The sequence below is a fragment of the Muscardinus avellanarius genome (assembly GCF_963383645.1).
Source record: "Muscardinus avellanarius genome assembly, chromosome: 5".
Taxonomy (NCBI): Eukaryota; Metazoa; Chordata; class Mammalia; order Rodentia; family Gliridae; genus Muscardinus; species Muscardinus avellanarius.
Genome location: NC_137790.1, coordinates 227,987 through 244,878, shown reverse-complemented (window position 1 = coordinate 244,878; position 16,892 = coordinate 227,987). Strand labels below are relative to the sequence as shown.

Here is a 16,892-nt window from a genome sequence, read left to right as displayed (position 1 = left end):
GCCTCTCGGGCAGTGTCAGATGGCACTTGCTGAGCAAGGGCTTCCTCTACGGGTGGCACATACTTGTTGACCATGTAGTAGGAGTATTCTTGTTTGTTAAGCCCGTATTACCCATGCCCCTGGGCACCCCATTTCTTGGAAGAGCACGTGAGGTACATAGCACCCCAAAGCCCTCATTCCCTCATATGTCTGCCCCACACTCAGTAGCCTTATTCCTCACCGAACTCACTGCAGCCGTGGCTGTCATTGACCTGTGCCTGGACCTCAGTCCATGCGATGGTGCCAGAGCACCTTCTCTGTCAGCTCTATCTGGATTCCCACAAGAATCTCGGAAGGTGGCTCGTCGCTGGCCCCTCATGGTGTATATCCAGCTTGCATGACACTGAACAGTCTGATTGTCTTTCCTCTGAAGGACATGAGGGCCCCTGTGCCAGCCCCTTTCTTTCTGTGTACCCCGCTAGGGTGGTAGAGGTTTCCCAGAATCCTGGGATCAGGTATCACAGGTGCTTCCTTGAGCCCCAAGCAGGCAGCGCCTCCTTGGAGGTGAGCTTGTACATCTCAGACATCCACTCCCAAGGCCTGCCAAGTCTGACTGTGCTAGGAGCGGCTCCCTGGAGGGAGGGACATCCAGGGAGAGGGGGGTGGCCTGGGCAGGGTGCAGAGATGGCCTTGTGCTGTTAGTGCCTGGGCCTGGCCTTGCTGGTGTCCGTCAGCCACTCGCCCACTCTGTGCTGGTCCACGACAAGCACAGGGGCTGCCCCACTGCCCACCCACATGAAGGTGGGGCAGTGGGGCCTCGGTGAGGACCTCGGAGCTGAGGAAAGACCCGTGAGAAGCCTTCAGCCTCTGCTAGAGGTTTGGAGATGCATCACGTGTTCCTGGGAACAGTCCACCTGCCCCAATGGCTGTCTCCCTGAGCTGGAGACACATGAGAGTTCACACCACACAGGACCCAGGCCAGCCTCCTGTCCAGTTGCCAGGCCCCTAGCACCCCAGAGCTCTGAAGCACGTCCTCACACTCTTCTCGGTTGCTTCCCACAGGGTCCATATCCTCCTGTGATGCCTTCCTCAATGTCTTCCAGTCTCGAGGCCTGAGGCCCGAGGCCATCTGTCCATGTGCCAGCTCTCCTGAGGCGCTGACGGTTGCCATCCGCAGGTAACTCAGTCACCTGCCATGTGTTTTGGCACCTAATTGAGCCTTGCACAGATAGCTGAGTTCCATGGCAACAGGTCTGCTGACCTGCTAGCAGTGGGGCCCTGAAGCGGCCCTGTCTCGTCAGTATTCCAGGCCCTCTGCGCAGGGGCGGCGCAGCTGGCCCACCCTCTCAGCAGCTGGATTCGCACTGGGATCGGGTTCTCTGGGCCTGTACTGGGTTCTGCCAGGATTCTGGCTGGTTATTCTCTACATGTTCTTCCCAACACAGGATCGTGCCATCTCACCCTTACCCATGGTAAGTGTTACAGCTGAGGAGCAGTCCCTCATTCACAGGGCTGCCCTTGGCCATGGAGGCCTCAAGGCCCAGCTGCTCAGTGGCTGCGTCCTTGGTGTCCCCTGCTGCCATGTGGAGGGCGGTTCAGGCAGCCTCAAGACTGCCGAGCAGTCCTCACATCTGACTCCAGGCTTCTGAGCCTCTGCATACCCAGTTCACTCCCCGCCCTGGCCTCCTCTTCCTGCCCATGCCCAGGTGAGGGTGCCTTCCGGTGGCTTTCTGCCCTTGTTACGAAAGCCCCTCTGCTATCATCTTGTATGCATGTATTCGTGTAGTCACAAGTAACATGTTTAAAAATTGTTAGTATTAAGCAATCCTAAATTTGAATAACTTGGCATTAAAATAGCACTGTCATAGCCGGGCGTGGTGGTGCAGGCTTGTAATCCCCGAGTTTGGGAGGCGGAGACAGGAGGATCACGCAGGTTCGAAGCCAGCCTCGCTGGCTTAAGAGACCCTGTTTTCAAAGAAAAAAGTATAAAAAATGGGTCTGGGAGTATAGCCCGGAGGTAGAAGGGTTTCCAGGAACCCCAGTACCACCAAAGAACAAAAAATAGCACTGTCATCCTTCACTATGAATTATTCCTCGTTCCTTTGTTCTAGGGTAACTTGTTTTACTTGAGTATTGCTTTTTTCTTACTGGAGAAAACGCTGCCTTTGTTTCTCTGTTCTGCCTGCTATTGCGGCATAACACGTCACTTTCAAACTTAGTGGCTTAAAACAGCAGCGCTGCGCTTCCTCTTGTGCTCTCTGTGGGCCAAGGGTTGGGGACAAGCTCCCCTGGAATGTCAGGTATGCGGGGAGACTGTCTGCTGTAACCCTGAGCTGGGTCCACTTAGCATCCGTGCAGCCTCAGGGACCCTCCCTCTCGTCTCAGAGTGAAGGAAGGGGTCTGGGCTTTCTCACAGACATTTTGCTCACCTGGCCATCCAGGGCTCCAGGTGAGGAGCCTAAGACAGCTAGCCAAAGCTGAGTTGCCTGGGAAGCCGCACCTTAGCACCCCTGCAGTGCAGGCTGCCTCCGGGGAGTGGCGAGGGCGCCCTGCAGGGCAGGCAGTGGAGATGCTCTCTGAAGAGGCTTTGGCCCTCACAGGCCCCCAGCACAGAGCTGTGGCCCTGAGTAGAGTTGTGTGCAGTTAAGGTGGCCTTGTGTGTCCCTGGAGGCCAAGCCCGCATCACTAGCCTGAGGCACTCCTGTTCTCTAGGCCACCGGATCTGGGAGGCCCTCCTCCAAGAAAAGCCATCCTGTCAATGAATGGCCTGAGCTACGGTGTGATCAGAGTTGACACCGAGGAGAAGCTGTCAGTCCTGACTGTTCAGGACGTGGGCCAGGTGATGCCTGGAGGTAAGAATCCCGGAGCGCGTCAGCTTCCCACGAGCAACCGACACGGCAGAAAAGGCCACAGACACTCCAGCTTGGGCTGGGCTCTAGAAGCAGGGAAGGAGCCAAAGATCTCTCAGAAGCATTTTCTTATTTGTAAGATACCTTTCAGCACCGCCCCTTCACATCAAGCCTCACGATGAGCTGAGATGTACTGTGTGCCTGTAGCCTGGGGCGCTTGCAGTTTCTGTTGAGGGTGATGACCGTGTTCATATCCAGCACCCTGCAACCTACACAGGCACCTCTGAGGAAAGATGGCGTTTACAAATGCCATGCTGAAGAGGGCACCTGCAGAAGTCGCACAAGCACTGAGAAGAGCCCGGTGTGGAAGCTTCCCAGGAGTACCTGTGGGTTCCAGAAAAGCTCACTTAAGCCCCTGGACCCAAAGGTCATCACAGTGGGCACTGGGAGTTTCCCTGCCATCCTCAGGCAGTGCAGCCAAGTTCTACCAAGGAAGGAAGGCAGAGCCTGGCCCAACGGTCTTGGTGATACTTGGGAGCAGGGCCACCATTCATGCTGTTCTGAAGTTGCCCCTCATTACAGCTGCTCCAGGCTCCCTCTTCCCACAGTGGCCCTCTGGGCTCAGGGGCAGCTGTCTCGCCCTCTTGGTGACATCCATGGGCAGAGCCTGTCTCTTTCCCAGTTGCCCTGTCCCAGTGCTGTCTTGCCCGCATCAGAGGTCGCAGGACCTGAGGCACTGGCCTGGCTGTGTGGCTGGTGGCATCTCTGCTTTAGCAAGCAGCCTCACTGTCAGCCCTGGGCTGGCTTCAGAAGGAGGCCTCGGCAGTGCTGGATGCCAGTGGCTCTGACTGGCCCTGGCACGGGTGGCCTGTCCATGCCTGTGCAGTGGTTGAGCTGCTTAGAATGAGACTGAGGAGGTTAAACTTTGGTCTAGATTCACTTTTTAAGTAAACATGAATTATATAATTTTCTTCTTGCAATTTTATCCCAAAAAGGAATAATTAATGCTTGAACCTATAGATAAAATCTCTTTAAAAATAGAGAATGGCATGGTGGTGCACACTTCCCGTGCTTGGGAGGTGGAGACAGGAGGATCGTGCTGGTTTGAAGCCAGCCTTGCTGACTTAAGAGACCCTGTTTCCCCCCCCCCCAAAAAAAAATTCTCTCTCTCTATATATGTATAATTAGGCCTGGGAGTATAGCCCGGAGATAGAAGGGTTTCCAGGAACCCTAGTACCACCAAAAAAAAAAAAAAAAAAAGAGAATGGCAGAATCTATGCACAGTGACTCTTAGATATGTATGTACCTGTTCCCTTTGTATGTGAGTACGCAGCAGCCCTGAAGTGTGCACACACATACAGTGCATCCCTAGGCCTGTGTGCATGCACACTGCACCTCAGGTATGTGAGTGTGCACATGGTCCCAGGCCTGTGGGTGTGAAAAGTGCCCATTGTGCATAGGTGCACACAGGGCCCATAGGCTTGTGGCTGTGCACAGGCTTCAGGCATGTGTGTATAGTTCTTGTAGGCATGTATGTCTGGTGCCTGTAGGAATGTGAGGGGCACAGTGCCCCCTTTCCATAGGTGTGTTCATACAGTGCCCCAGGCCTGTGCGTATAGTGCCCTTGGGCATGTGAATGTGCACCAGGCCCCTAGGCATGTGGGGTGCACAGTGCTCCCTGGCATGTGTGTACAGTTCCCCTACACCAGGAGTGTGGTGTGCATGGTGCCCATTGGCGTGTGGGCCCCAGTCTCTGTTCCCTGGGCCCCTCTCAGCCCTGCCTGTGCCTTCATTGTGGGGCTGACCAGTGTGGTCAGCCCGTGGTGCCTTTGCGTCAGCAGTGGCACACACACAGTCTTCCACTGCGTTGCCCAGTGTTGGCGTTGGCCATCATGTGAAGTGGATTTGTGTGCTTTGTGCCTTCTTGCGATTTCAAGTCTGTCTCTGCGTGCCTGTGTGATGAAGGAAGGCCAGATGCCACGGGGTGGTGAGGCAGGTGAGCACCTGCCTCTGCTGCTCCTGGTGGCATCTGGCCTTCTCTCTGCTCCGCTGAGGAGGTAGATACCTGCTGCCCAGGCTCATTGGAGGGAGGCTGTGTTGTGCCTGCTTGTCACACATGCTAGGCCAGCACTCTACTTCTGAGCTGCACTCCTAGTCCACGCTGCTGGTAGCTGATATCACTTAGCTGTAAAGAGTAGCTTGGTGGGTTGCATGCCACACCTCACGGCCTCCTTATAAGAACTTGTTGCTCTGTAATGCCTGGTTTCCACAACTTAGAGTGCAGCAGCAAGCGAAGCCCCATGAGCCGGGTGTTTATTTTATTTTTTTATTTTTTATTTTTTGGTGGTACTGGGAATGGAACCCTTCTACCTCTGGGCTACACCCTCAGACCTATTTTATATTTTATTTGGAAACAGGGTCTCTTAAGCCAGCGCGGCTGGCTTCGAACCTGCGCGATCCTCCTGTCTCCACCTCCCAAGCGCGGGGATGACAAGCGTGCCCACCGTGCCCGGCTGAGCCGGGTGTTTAAATACACGCTTCATTTGTGACTTTGGGTTGCTCCCTTCTTAGCTAGTGTATGTGTGGTGAAGGTGGAAGGCACCCCGTATCTTTGTAAAACTGATGAAGTTGGAGAGATCTGCGTCCACTCCAGTGCGACTGGGACAGCATACTATGGGTTGCTTGGAATTACAAAGAACGTTTTTGAGGTTTGTACCTTTTCCTGACCTTTGTGTTGAAACCAAGTCCCCTGAGCATCAGTGGGCCCAGTGTGGGGAGGGCTGGGTGGCCAGGTGTCCCTGCAGGCTTAGTCAGCTGGCTGCAGGGAGGCTCTGGAGGCTCCACAGGGGCCTCCCAGCCCTGCTCAGGAAGCACCAGGAAAACAGGCCATGGGAGCCAGGAGGCGCTGGCTTCAGCAGGCTCTTCTCCTCACGGGACACTGGTAATGACCAGACCCTGCATCATAGGTCGCTGGGTGCTGGGCTCTCCTGCCTGCCTGCTGGGTCTCTCTGCTGGTTAATTTAGTTGTCTGCTGACTAACAATTCTCTCTTGCTTATACAGACTGTCCCGATAACTTCAGGAGGAGCCCCAGTCTCAGAGAGGCCTTTCACCAGGACAGGCCTGCTGGGCTTCATCGGGCCTGTGAGTATGTCATCTTGAACCGGGGGTGGGGTTGGGCAGGCAGGTGGGATTAAGGGATGCCAGGTTAGATGCCCTTCTCAACATCATCCACTCTGCACGCACACCATCCACCATTCACAACGCCGTCCACCCTTCACAACACCGTTCACCCTTCACAACGCCGTCCACCCTTCACAACGCCGTCCACCCTTCACAACGCCATCCACCCTTCACCCACATCATCCACCCTTCACAACACCGTCCACCCTTCACAACACCATCCACCCTTCACAACACCATCCACCCTTTACAACACCGTCCACCCATCACAACACTGTCCACCCTTCACAACACCATCTATCCTTCACCCACATCATCCACCCTTCACAACACCGTCCACCCTTCACAACACCATCCACCCTTAACAACACCATCTACCCTTCACCCACATCATCCACTCTTCACAACACCGTCCACCCTTCACAACACCATCCACCCTTCACAATACCATCCACCCTTTACAACACCGTCCACCCATCACAACACTGTCCACCCTTCACAACACCATCTATCCTTCACCCACATCATCCACCCTTCACAACACCGTCCACCCTTCACAATACCATCCACCCTTAACAACACCATCTATCCTTCACCCACATCATCCACCCTTCACAACACCGTCCACCCTTCACAACACCATCCACCCTTCACAACACCATCCACCCTTTACAACACCGTCCACCCATCACAACACTGTCCACCCTTCACAACACCATCTATCCTTCACCCACATCATCCACCCTTCACAACACCATCCACCCTTCACAACACCATCCACCCTTAACAACACCATCTACCCTTCACCCACATCATCCACCCTTCACAACACCGTCCACCCTTCACAACACCATCCACCCTTTACAACACCGTCCACCCATCACAACACTGTCCACCCTTCACAACACCATCTATCCTTCACCCACATCATCCACCCTTCACAACACCGTCCACCCTTCACAATACCATCCACCCTTAACAACACCATCTATCCTTCACCCACATCATCCACCCTTCACAACACCGTCCACCCTTCACAACACCATCCACCCTTCACAACACCATCCACCCTTTACAACACCGTCCACCCATCACAACACTGTCCACCCTTCACAACACCATCTATCCTTCACCCACATCATCCACCCTTCACAACACCATCCACCCTTCACAACACCATCCACCCTTAACAACACCATCTACCCTTCACCCACATCATCCACCCTTCACAACACCGTCCACCCTTCACAACACCATCCACCCTTCACAATACCATCCACCCTTTACAACACCGTCCACCCATCACAACACTGTCCACCCTTCACAACACCATCTATCCTTCACCCACATCATCCACCCTTCACAACACCGTCCACCCTTCACAACACCATCCACCCTTAACAACACCATCTATCCTTCACCCACATCATCCACCCTTCACAACACCATCCACCCTTCACAACACCATCTACCTTTCACACACATCATCCACCCTTCACACCACCATCCACCCTTCACAACACCGTCTACCCACAATACCGTCCACCCTTCACAATACCATCCACCCTTCACAACACCGTCCACCCTTCACAACACCGTCTACCCTTCACAACACTATCTACCCTTTACAACACCATCTACCCTTCACCCACATCATCCACTCTTCACAACACCGTCCACCCTTCACAACACCATCTACCCTTCACAACACCGTCCACCCTTCACAACACCATCCACCCTTCACAACACCATCTACCTTTCACCCACATCATCCACCCTTCACAACACCATCCACCCTTCACAACACCGTCCACCCTTCACAACACCGTCTACCCTTCACAACACTATCTACCCTTTACAACACCATCCACCCTTCACAACACTGTCCACCCTTCACAACACCATCTACCCTTCACCCACATCATCCACTCTTCACAACACCATCCACCCTTCACAACACCATCCACCCTTCACAACACCATCCACCCTTCACAACACCGTCTACCCACAATACCGTCCACCCTTCACAACACCATCCACCCTTCACAACACCGTCCACCCTTCACAACACCGTCTACCCTTCACAACACTATCTACCCTTTACAACACCATCTACCCTTCACCCACATCATCCACTCTTCACAACACCGTCCACCCTTCACAACACCGTCCACCCTTCACAACACCATCCACCCTTCACAACACCATCTACCTTTCACCCACATCATCCACCCTTCACAACACCATCCACCCTTCACAACACCGTCCACCCTTCACAACACCGTCTACCCTTCACAACACTATCTACCCTTTACAACACCATCTACCCTTCACCCACATCATCCACCCTTCACAACACCGTCCACCCTTCACAACACCATCCACCCTTCACAACACCGTCCACCCTTCACAACACCATCCACCCTTCACAACACCATCTACCTTTCACCCACATCATCCACCCTTCACAACACCATCCACCCTTCACAACACCGTCCACCCTTCACAACACCGTCTACCCTTCACAACACTATCTACCCTTTACAACACCATCCACCCTTCACAACACCGTCCACCCTTCACAACACCGTCCACCCTTAACAACACCATCTACCCTTCACCCACATCATCCACTCTTCACAACACTGTCCACCCTTCACAAGACCATCCACCCTTCACAACACCATCCACCCTTCACAACACCGTCTACCCACAATACCGTCCACCCTTCACAATACCATCCACCCTTCACAATACCGTCCACCCTTCACAACACCGTCTACCCTTCAAAACACTATCTACCCTTTACAACACCATCTACCCTTCACCCACATCATCCACTCTTCACAACACCGTCCACCCTTCACAACACCATCCACCCTTCACAACACCATCCACCCTTCACAACACCATCTACCTTTCACCCACATCATCCACCCTTCACAACACCATCTACCCTTCACAACACCATCTACCCTTCACAACACCGTCCACCCTTCACAACACCGTCTACCCTTCACAACACTATCTACCCTTTACAACACCATCCACCCTTAACAACACCATCTATCCTTCACCCACATCATCCACCCTTCACAACACCATCCACCCTTCACAACACCATCTACCTTTCACACACATCATCCACCCTTCACACCACCATCCACCCTTCACAACACCGTCTACCCACAATACCGTCCACCCTTCACAATACCATCCACCCTTCACAACACCGTCCACCCTTCACAACACCGTCTACCCTTCACAACACTATCTACCCTTTACAACACCATCTACCCTTCACCCACATCATCCACTCTTCACAACACCGTCCACCCTTCACAACACCATCTACCCTTCACAACACCGTCCACCCTTCACAACACCATCCACCCTTCACAACACCATCTACCTTTCACCCACATCATCCACCCTTCACAACACCATCCACCCTTCACAACACCGTCCACCCTTCACAACACCGTCTACCCTTCACAACACTATCTACCCTTTACAACACCATCCACCCTTCACAACACTGTCCACCCTTCACAACACCATCTACCCTTCACCCACATCATCCACTCTTCACAACACCATCCACCCTTCACAACACCATCCACCCTTCACAACACCATCCACCCTTCACAACACCGTCTACCCACAATACCGTCCACCCTTCACAACACCATCCACCCTTCACAACACCGTCCACCCTTCACAACACCGTCTACCCTTCACAACACTATCTACCCTTTACAACACCATCTACCCTTCACCCACATCATCCACTCTTCACAACACCGTCCACCCTTCACAACACCGTCCACCCTTCACAACACCATCCACCCTTCACAACACCATCTACCTTTCACCCACATCATCCACCCTTCACAACACCATCCACCCTTCACAACACCGTCCACCCTTCACAACACCGTCTACCCTTCACAACACTATCTACCCTTTACAACACCATCTACCCTTCACCCACATCATCCACCCTTCACAACACCGTCCACCCTTCACAACACCATCCACCCTTCACAACACCGTCCACCCTTCACAACACCATCCACCCTTCACAACACCATCTACCTTTCACCCACATCATCCACCCTTCACAACACCATCCACCCTTCACAACACCGTCCACCCTTCACAACACCGTCTACCCTTCACAACACTATCTACCCTTTACAACACCATCCACCCTTCACAACACCGTCCACCCTTCACAACACCGTCCACCCTTAACAACACCATCTACCCTTCACCCACATCATCCACTCTTCACAACACTGTCCACCCTTCACAAGACCATCCACCCTTCACAACACCATCCACCCTTCACAACACCGTCTACCCACAATACCGTCCACCCTTCACAATACCATCCACCCTTCACAATACCGTCCACCCTTCACAACACCGTCTACCCTTCAAAACACTATCTACCCTTTACAACACCATCTACCCTTCACCCACATCATCCACTCTTCACAACACCGTCCACCCTTCACAACACCATCCACCCTTCACAACACCATCCACCCTTCACAACACCATCTACCTTTCACCCACATCATCCACCCTTCACAACACCATCTACCCTTCACAACACCATCTACCCTTCACAACACCGTCCACCCTTCACAACACCGTCTACCCTTCACAACACTATCTACCCTTTACAACACCATCCACCCTTCACAACACCATCCACCCTTCACAACACCATCCACCCTTCACAACACCGTCCACCCTTCACAACACCATCCACCCTTCACAACACCATCTACCTTTCACCCACATCATCCACCCTTCACAACACCATCCACCCTTCACCCACATCATCCACCCTTCACAACACCATCCACCCTTCACAACACCATCTACCCTTCACAACACCGTCCACCCTTCACAACACCATCTACCCTTCACCCACATCATCCACCCTTCACAACACCATCTACCCTTCACCCACATCATCCATTCTTCACAACACCGTCCACCCTTCACAACACCATCCACTCTTCACAACACCATCCACCCTTCACCCACATCATCCACATGGCCCCATAGTGCCTGTTGCTGGGAGGCACATGTGGCTTGCTTGACTCTGCAGTGCCCATGCTGTGCATTGCTGCCTCTGGTTGGGGCCTGATTCTAGCCTTCCCACAGGACAGCCTGGTCTTCGTTGTGGGTAAGCTGGATGGACTGATGGCTGTGGGAGTCCGCAGACACAGTGCTGACGACGTCGTGGCCACTGCCCTAGCTGTGGAGCCCATGAAGTTTGTCTACAGAGGCAGGTAATGTGCTGCAGACCCCTGTTCCATGGGCTTCATACCCTTCTGGTTAAATTTTGGGAAGTCTGCAGTGGAGGAAAAGTCCAGTTAATCTAAATTTGCAAAACCTAAAAATTTCTGCCTATCAGTAAAACCTTGCAAAAAGAAATAAAAATATTTGCAGCAGTGAAACCAGTTAATATACTGCTCAGCTTTTCTGCATGTGGTAAGAAAGGACCTTGGATAGCGGGGCGTGGTGGCGCACGCTTGTAATCCCAGCATCTGGGAGGCTGAGACCGGAGGATCACAGTTCGTGAACAGCCTCAGCTACTTAGTGAGGCCTTGCGCAGCTTAGTGAGACCTTATTTCAAAATAAAGAATAAAAAATGGCAGGGGGTGCAGCTCGGAGGTCAAATGCCCTTTGGTTTAATCCCCAGAACTGCCAAAAAAAAGGGACCTTGGAGATTGTCTTTTCCACAGAGCAGACGACTGAACCTCTGGGCCTGTGCAGTGTGGGCAGAGGGCCTGGGTGTAGGTCCCGCTCCTTCCGCCCCTGGAGGCGTCATCCTGGAGGAAGCCTTTCTCCTGATTGGCCTGCTCAGCTGGGGCCTTCTTCTTGAGGGGCTGCTTTTGGTTACTCAGACTATTGTCCCTCTGAGCCATGTCAAGCTCCGCCTTTGACTGTCTCTTAAAGGAGTCATTAGGGAATCCTGGCAGAGGAGCTGCTGGCCTTCCCCAAGCTCAGTCCTAAAGCAACCCCAGGGGTGAGCAACAGGAGGTGAGCTGCCTGTTCAGTAACACCACCAGAGCAGGCTGTTAGTGCCTGTGTCTGTGGGGAGGGTGGCCCAGCCCAGGGCCGGTGGCATCACCAGTGACCTGCCCATCCCAGCAGAGATGGAATGCTGGTATGTGCAAGTGTGCCGGTGATGGAATCCAGGTGGCCCTGGCCTGCCACTGGAGGGGTGGGGCTGGAGAAACTGCCTTCACACGACCACCTGTACCAGAGGGGGGGATGCCAGCCCCAGTGCTCAGCTGAGGTGAGGGGCCACTGCATCTGCAGCAGGGAGTCCTGTCTCCACCAGGAAGAGGTGAGGAACACAGGAGCCTTGAAGCACTGTTGGAAAAAGAGTGCCCCAGAATATTAGCAACATGAAACAAGACGGGGAGCTCCTAACACAGTAACTCCTGAAACAGAGTGCAATAGATGAGACAAATGCCGTGGATCCAGCCAGAGAACACGTTATACGGTAGAAAGGCAGGAAACTAGATTAAGGAGCTACTCCAGGCTGGGCGAGGTGGCCACACCTGCAATCCTGGCACCGAGGGAGTGAGACAGGAGGGTTGCAGGTTTGAAAAAGAGGGCTGGGGTATAGCTCAGAGGTAGAATGCCCTGGGCTCAGTCCCCAGTACCACAGAAAGAGTGGGGTGGTGGAGAGAGGCCACTACAGAAGTAAAGAAATGGGAAGTTGGAAGAATTACTTAGAGGCCGAGGGAGGCCGGCAGCGGCGCAGGCTCAGGAGAAGGTGTGTGTGGTGTGGAGGGTATGAGGAAGCAGGCGGTAGGGTCTCCTGGTGGGGCAGGGTCCACAGGGCTCCTGGCCTGATGATTTCAAAAATCATCAAGTCACAAGGTACTTAGACGGAGCTCACCCCGCCTCAGCAGCGGAGCTCCAGGGACGATGGCAGTACAGTGATGCTTTTAGGTCTTTAACCTAGGTTTTAGGAACACCTGAATTGTCTCTTAATTGTGGTTTTATAATGCAAAATATTCTCAGGAACATAGATTTCAGAAGTCTTGTCACAAAAAGATGCACATTGAGATTCTTTTGGACAAAGTACTAAGAAATGAATTTAGGAAATGCCATGGAGGTGTGACAGGAAATAATGCTGGGTTAGGTCTGCTGGGTGAAGGAGCATGTGTGGGGTGTGCAGTGGGGTTGTGTGCGGGGTCGTGGTGTATATGTGGTGTGGGAGGTATGTGTCTGCATATGTGATGTGGGGGTGTGTGCAGTACGTGTGTGTGGTGCTAGCCAAAGGGAAGAACAGGAAAAAGTATTTTATCTGCAGTGACCAGAGAATGGTAAATATATAAGCATGAGGGGCATGGTGGTGGAACAACCTCTCATTTTAGGAGGTAAAAGGTAGACATCGCTCAAAGAAACAGGAAACACCAAAAGGAGGTCTTGGCTAGGCATGGTGACACATACCTGTAATCCTGTTACTTGGAGCCTAAGACCAAAGGATCACAGGTTCGAGGCCAGCACACAGTAGCTTAGTGAGACTCTTTCAAAATGAAAAATAAAATAGGGCTCGAGTGTAGCTCAGAGATGAAATACCCCGGGTTCAACCCGTAGTAATGTACACATGCACCTGTGTGCGTGAACACACACACACAAAAGACTTAGTAAGATTCTGTGTGTGTTCCTACTGTAGGAACCCAGGGGCATCCTGCCTCTGAGCTACACCTCAGTCCTTTTTCTATTCTTTTATTTTGTTTGTTTTGAAATAGAGTCTTGCTTGGTTGCCAAGAGCTTCACCAAATTGCTCTTCTAGAACCTGCGATCCTCCTACCTCAGCCTCCCCAATTCTGGAATTACAGGTGTGTACTACCACACTGAACTGAAACTCAAGACCAAGCCTATCAGTCACAGTAAGCATGAGTGGTTTAACTCAGTGAAAGAAACTTAGTCAGATTATAAAACACAGTCAGACGTTTAGACAAAGGTCTGTGCACAGATTTGTCTCCTCCATCACTTCAGAGAAAGACAGCTCCCCGCGGATGAACTCTGTGCTGCCAGTGACGCCTGCAGAGGGGCCGCAGGGCAGAGATGGCCGCGAGGGCACTGGCGCTGCCTGAACAGTATTGCTTGCATTCACTTTAGCATTAGGAGATTTCTTGCTGGCACATCCCTGTAATCCCAATTCTTGAGAGGCCAAGACAAGTGGATTGCAGGTTCAAGACAAGCCTCAGCAACTTAGCAAGGCCCTGTTTCAAATTAAAAAATAAAATAGGACTAGGGGTGTAGCTCAGAGGTAGAATGCTCCTGAGTCCAATCCTCTGGACAAGAAAAGGGAAAGAGGGGAAGTTTCTCTTTTATTTTTTTATTTTTTGTGGTACTGGGGGATGGAACCCAGGGGATTTCTGCCTCTGGGTTACACCCTCAGCCCTGTTTTTGTAATTTATCTGGGAACAGGGTCTCACTAAGTTGCTGAGAGCCTCGCTAAGTAGCTGAGGCTGGCTTTGAACATGTGCGATTCTCCTGTCTCAGCCTCCCAAGTGCTGGGATTACAGGCATGCGCCACCACGCCTGGGTGAAGTTTCTCTTTTAAAAATACATACTTTGCGAGGCGGAGACAGGAGGATTGCAGTTCGTGGATAGCCTCAGCTACTTAGTGAGGCACTTTGCAACTCAGTGGGACCCTGTTTCAAAATAAAGAATAAAATATAGGCCTGGGGATGTAGGGGGTGTAGCTCAGGGGTAGAATTCCCCTGAGTTTCATCCCCAGTACCGTGTGAAAAACAAACACATACTTGAAGCCTGGTGTTGCTCTGCACGCTTGTAATCCCAGTACTTGGGAGACTGAGGCGGGAGGGTCTCAGATTTAGGACAGCTTCAGCAACCTAGTGAGACTTTTTCCAAACAAGAAATAAAATTAGTCTGGGAATGTAGCTCAGAAGTAGAATGCCTCTGGATTCAGTTCCCAGTACCACAAAAGAACAACAAAAAAGTACTTATTTACTTCGCTTAGTGCTAAAGTCCTCTTGTCATGGGAGCTCATTCTAGCCATGCCTGAGAAGAACAGATGTGGGGTCACTCTGTGAATTTGCAGCAAGCCACTCATTTGTTGGACTGAAATCGTAAACACTGGTGTAGCCTGTGTCTCCCTCTGGGCCCTGTCACCGGCTGGGGGCTCACTGTCACTGTCGCTTCCCCAGGATCGCCGTGTTCTCTGTGTCTGTGCTGCACGATGACCGCATTATCCTGGTGGCCGAGCAGCGGCCGGATGCCTCAGAGGAGGACAGCTTCCAGTGGATGAGCCGCGTGCTGCAGGTGGGCACCTGGAAGGGGCTGCGTGGCAGAGCTGGTCAGGAGCCGCCAGCTGCGCCAGGCCACAGACTCACAGAGCCCCACACTTGTAATCCCAGCACTCGGGAGGCTGAGACAGGAGGGATCGCACGGGTTCAAAGCCAGCCTCAGCTACTTAGGGAGGCTCTCAGCAACTGAGTAAGACCCTGTTTCCAAATAAAGTATAAAATAGGTCTGGGAGTGTAGACTGGAGGTAGAAAATCCCCTGGGTTCCATCCCCAGTACCACCAAAAAAAACCCAAACAAACAAACAAAAACAAAAAAACCCCCATGCTTCAGTGTCACTCTTTCCACTTTTAAATGTTTCCTGGAGAATTTCTATAGATATATGAAGCTACAAGAGGATAGTGTAACAACCCCACATCCCCATTGCCCTGCTTTCTTATTAGCAACCTGTCCCATCTGCACCACTGGAAATCCAGTTAGCACATCTGGGACTGACACCAGTTTAGCTCCATGTGATGATGCATGCCTATAGTTCCAGGACTTGGGAGACTGAGACAGGAGAAGTTCATGCAGTAACCTAGCGAGACCTTGTTTCAAATAAAAAGACAAAGAAGGCTGGGGATGTAGCTCAGAGGTAGAGCACCCCTGGCTTCAATTCCCAGTACTACCAAAATTGCCACTAATTTTTTAATATGTAATTAAATATTTAATCATTCTTCCAACTTCCCCCATTTTTCTTTTTATAATGGTTTTTAATGTTGCACTATGATTATGGAATCATAATCATAGTGGAATTTGTTGTTGCATATTATATAAGCACATAGCATGACTTGGTCAGCTTCATTCCCTGGTCTCTCCCCTGTCTTCCCCTCCAACTCCCCGGTCTCCTTCTACTTTAGGGTCTCCCTTGTATTTTCACATGGCCCCCTGCCCTTATTTTTCTTTTTCCTTCCACATACAAGAGAAAACACAATACCCTTGACTTACTGAGCCTGGGTCATTTTATCTAACAGGGCTTTCTAATTCTACCCATTTTCCTGCAGATGGGCAGAATTTCATTCTTCGTGGCTCCATAAAACTTCATTATGTGTGCATGCTACATTTTCTTTTATCTGTTCCTTTGTTGATGGACACCTAGATTTGTTCTAGAACTTGGCTGTTGCAAATTTTCCTGTTATCAACATGGATGTGCATGGATCACTGTAGTGCTGACTTTATTTCTTTTGGATAAATACTGAGTAGTATAGCTAGGTCATATGATGGTTCCAGTCCTAGGCTTTTTTTCATGGAGAGGGGTATTGGAGATTGAACCCAGGGACCTTCTACCTCTGAGCTTCACCCCCAGCCCTATTTTATTTACTGATTTATTTTAAAAATTTGAAACAAGGTTTTACATAGATACTTTAAGTTTTGAAACAGGGGCTCACTAAGTTGCTGAGGGTTTCAATCCTAGTCTTTTGAGGAACCTCCATACTGATTTCTATAGTAGTTGCACTAATTTATAATCCCACAAACAGTATATAAGTGTCCCCCCCAAACTACGTCCTCACCCAGGGGCATTC

At 51.6% G+C, this 16,892-nt stretch overlaps 1 protein-coding gene across 7 annotated transcripts in view; it reads left to right on the top strand.

Moving 5' to 3' along the window:
• Nucleotides 1-16,892, top strand: part of DIP2A (disco interacting protein 2 homolog A) — a gene marked incomplete at both ends in the record, with an annotated part of 107,178 nt that overhangs the window by 68,438 nt on the left and 21,848 nt on the right. For 5 of the 7 annotated variants that reach the window (XM_080695984.1, XM_080695983.1, XM_080695981.1 and 2 more), the window contains 6 exons: nucleotides 1,042-1,156; nucleotides 2,692-2,831; nucleotides 5,400-5,536; nucleotides 5,890-5,970; nucleotides 11,194-11,321; nucleotides 15,234-15,348. In XM_080695984.1, coding sequence (XP_080552110.1) covers nucleotides 1,042-1,156; nucleotides 2,692-2,831; nucleotides 5,400-5,536; nucleotides 5,890-5,970; nucleotides 11,194-11,321; nucleotides 15,234-15,348 — 716 coding nt within the window. Of the gene's footprint in view, nucleotides 1-1,041; nucleotides 1,157-2,691; nucleotides 2,832-5,399; nucleotides 5,537-5,889; nucleotides 5,971-11,193; nucleotides 11,326-15,233; nucleotides 15,349-16,892 lie in introns of those variants that run through there. The other 2 variants (XM_080695986.1, XM_080695985.1) reach the window with 1 other exon arrangement.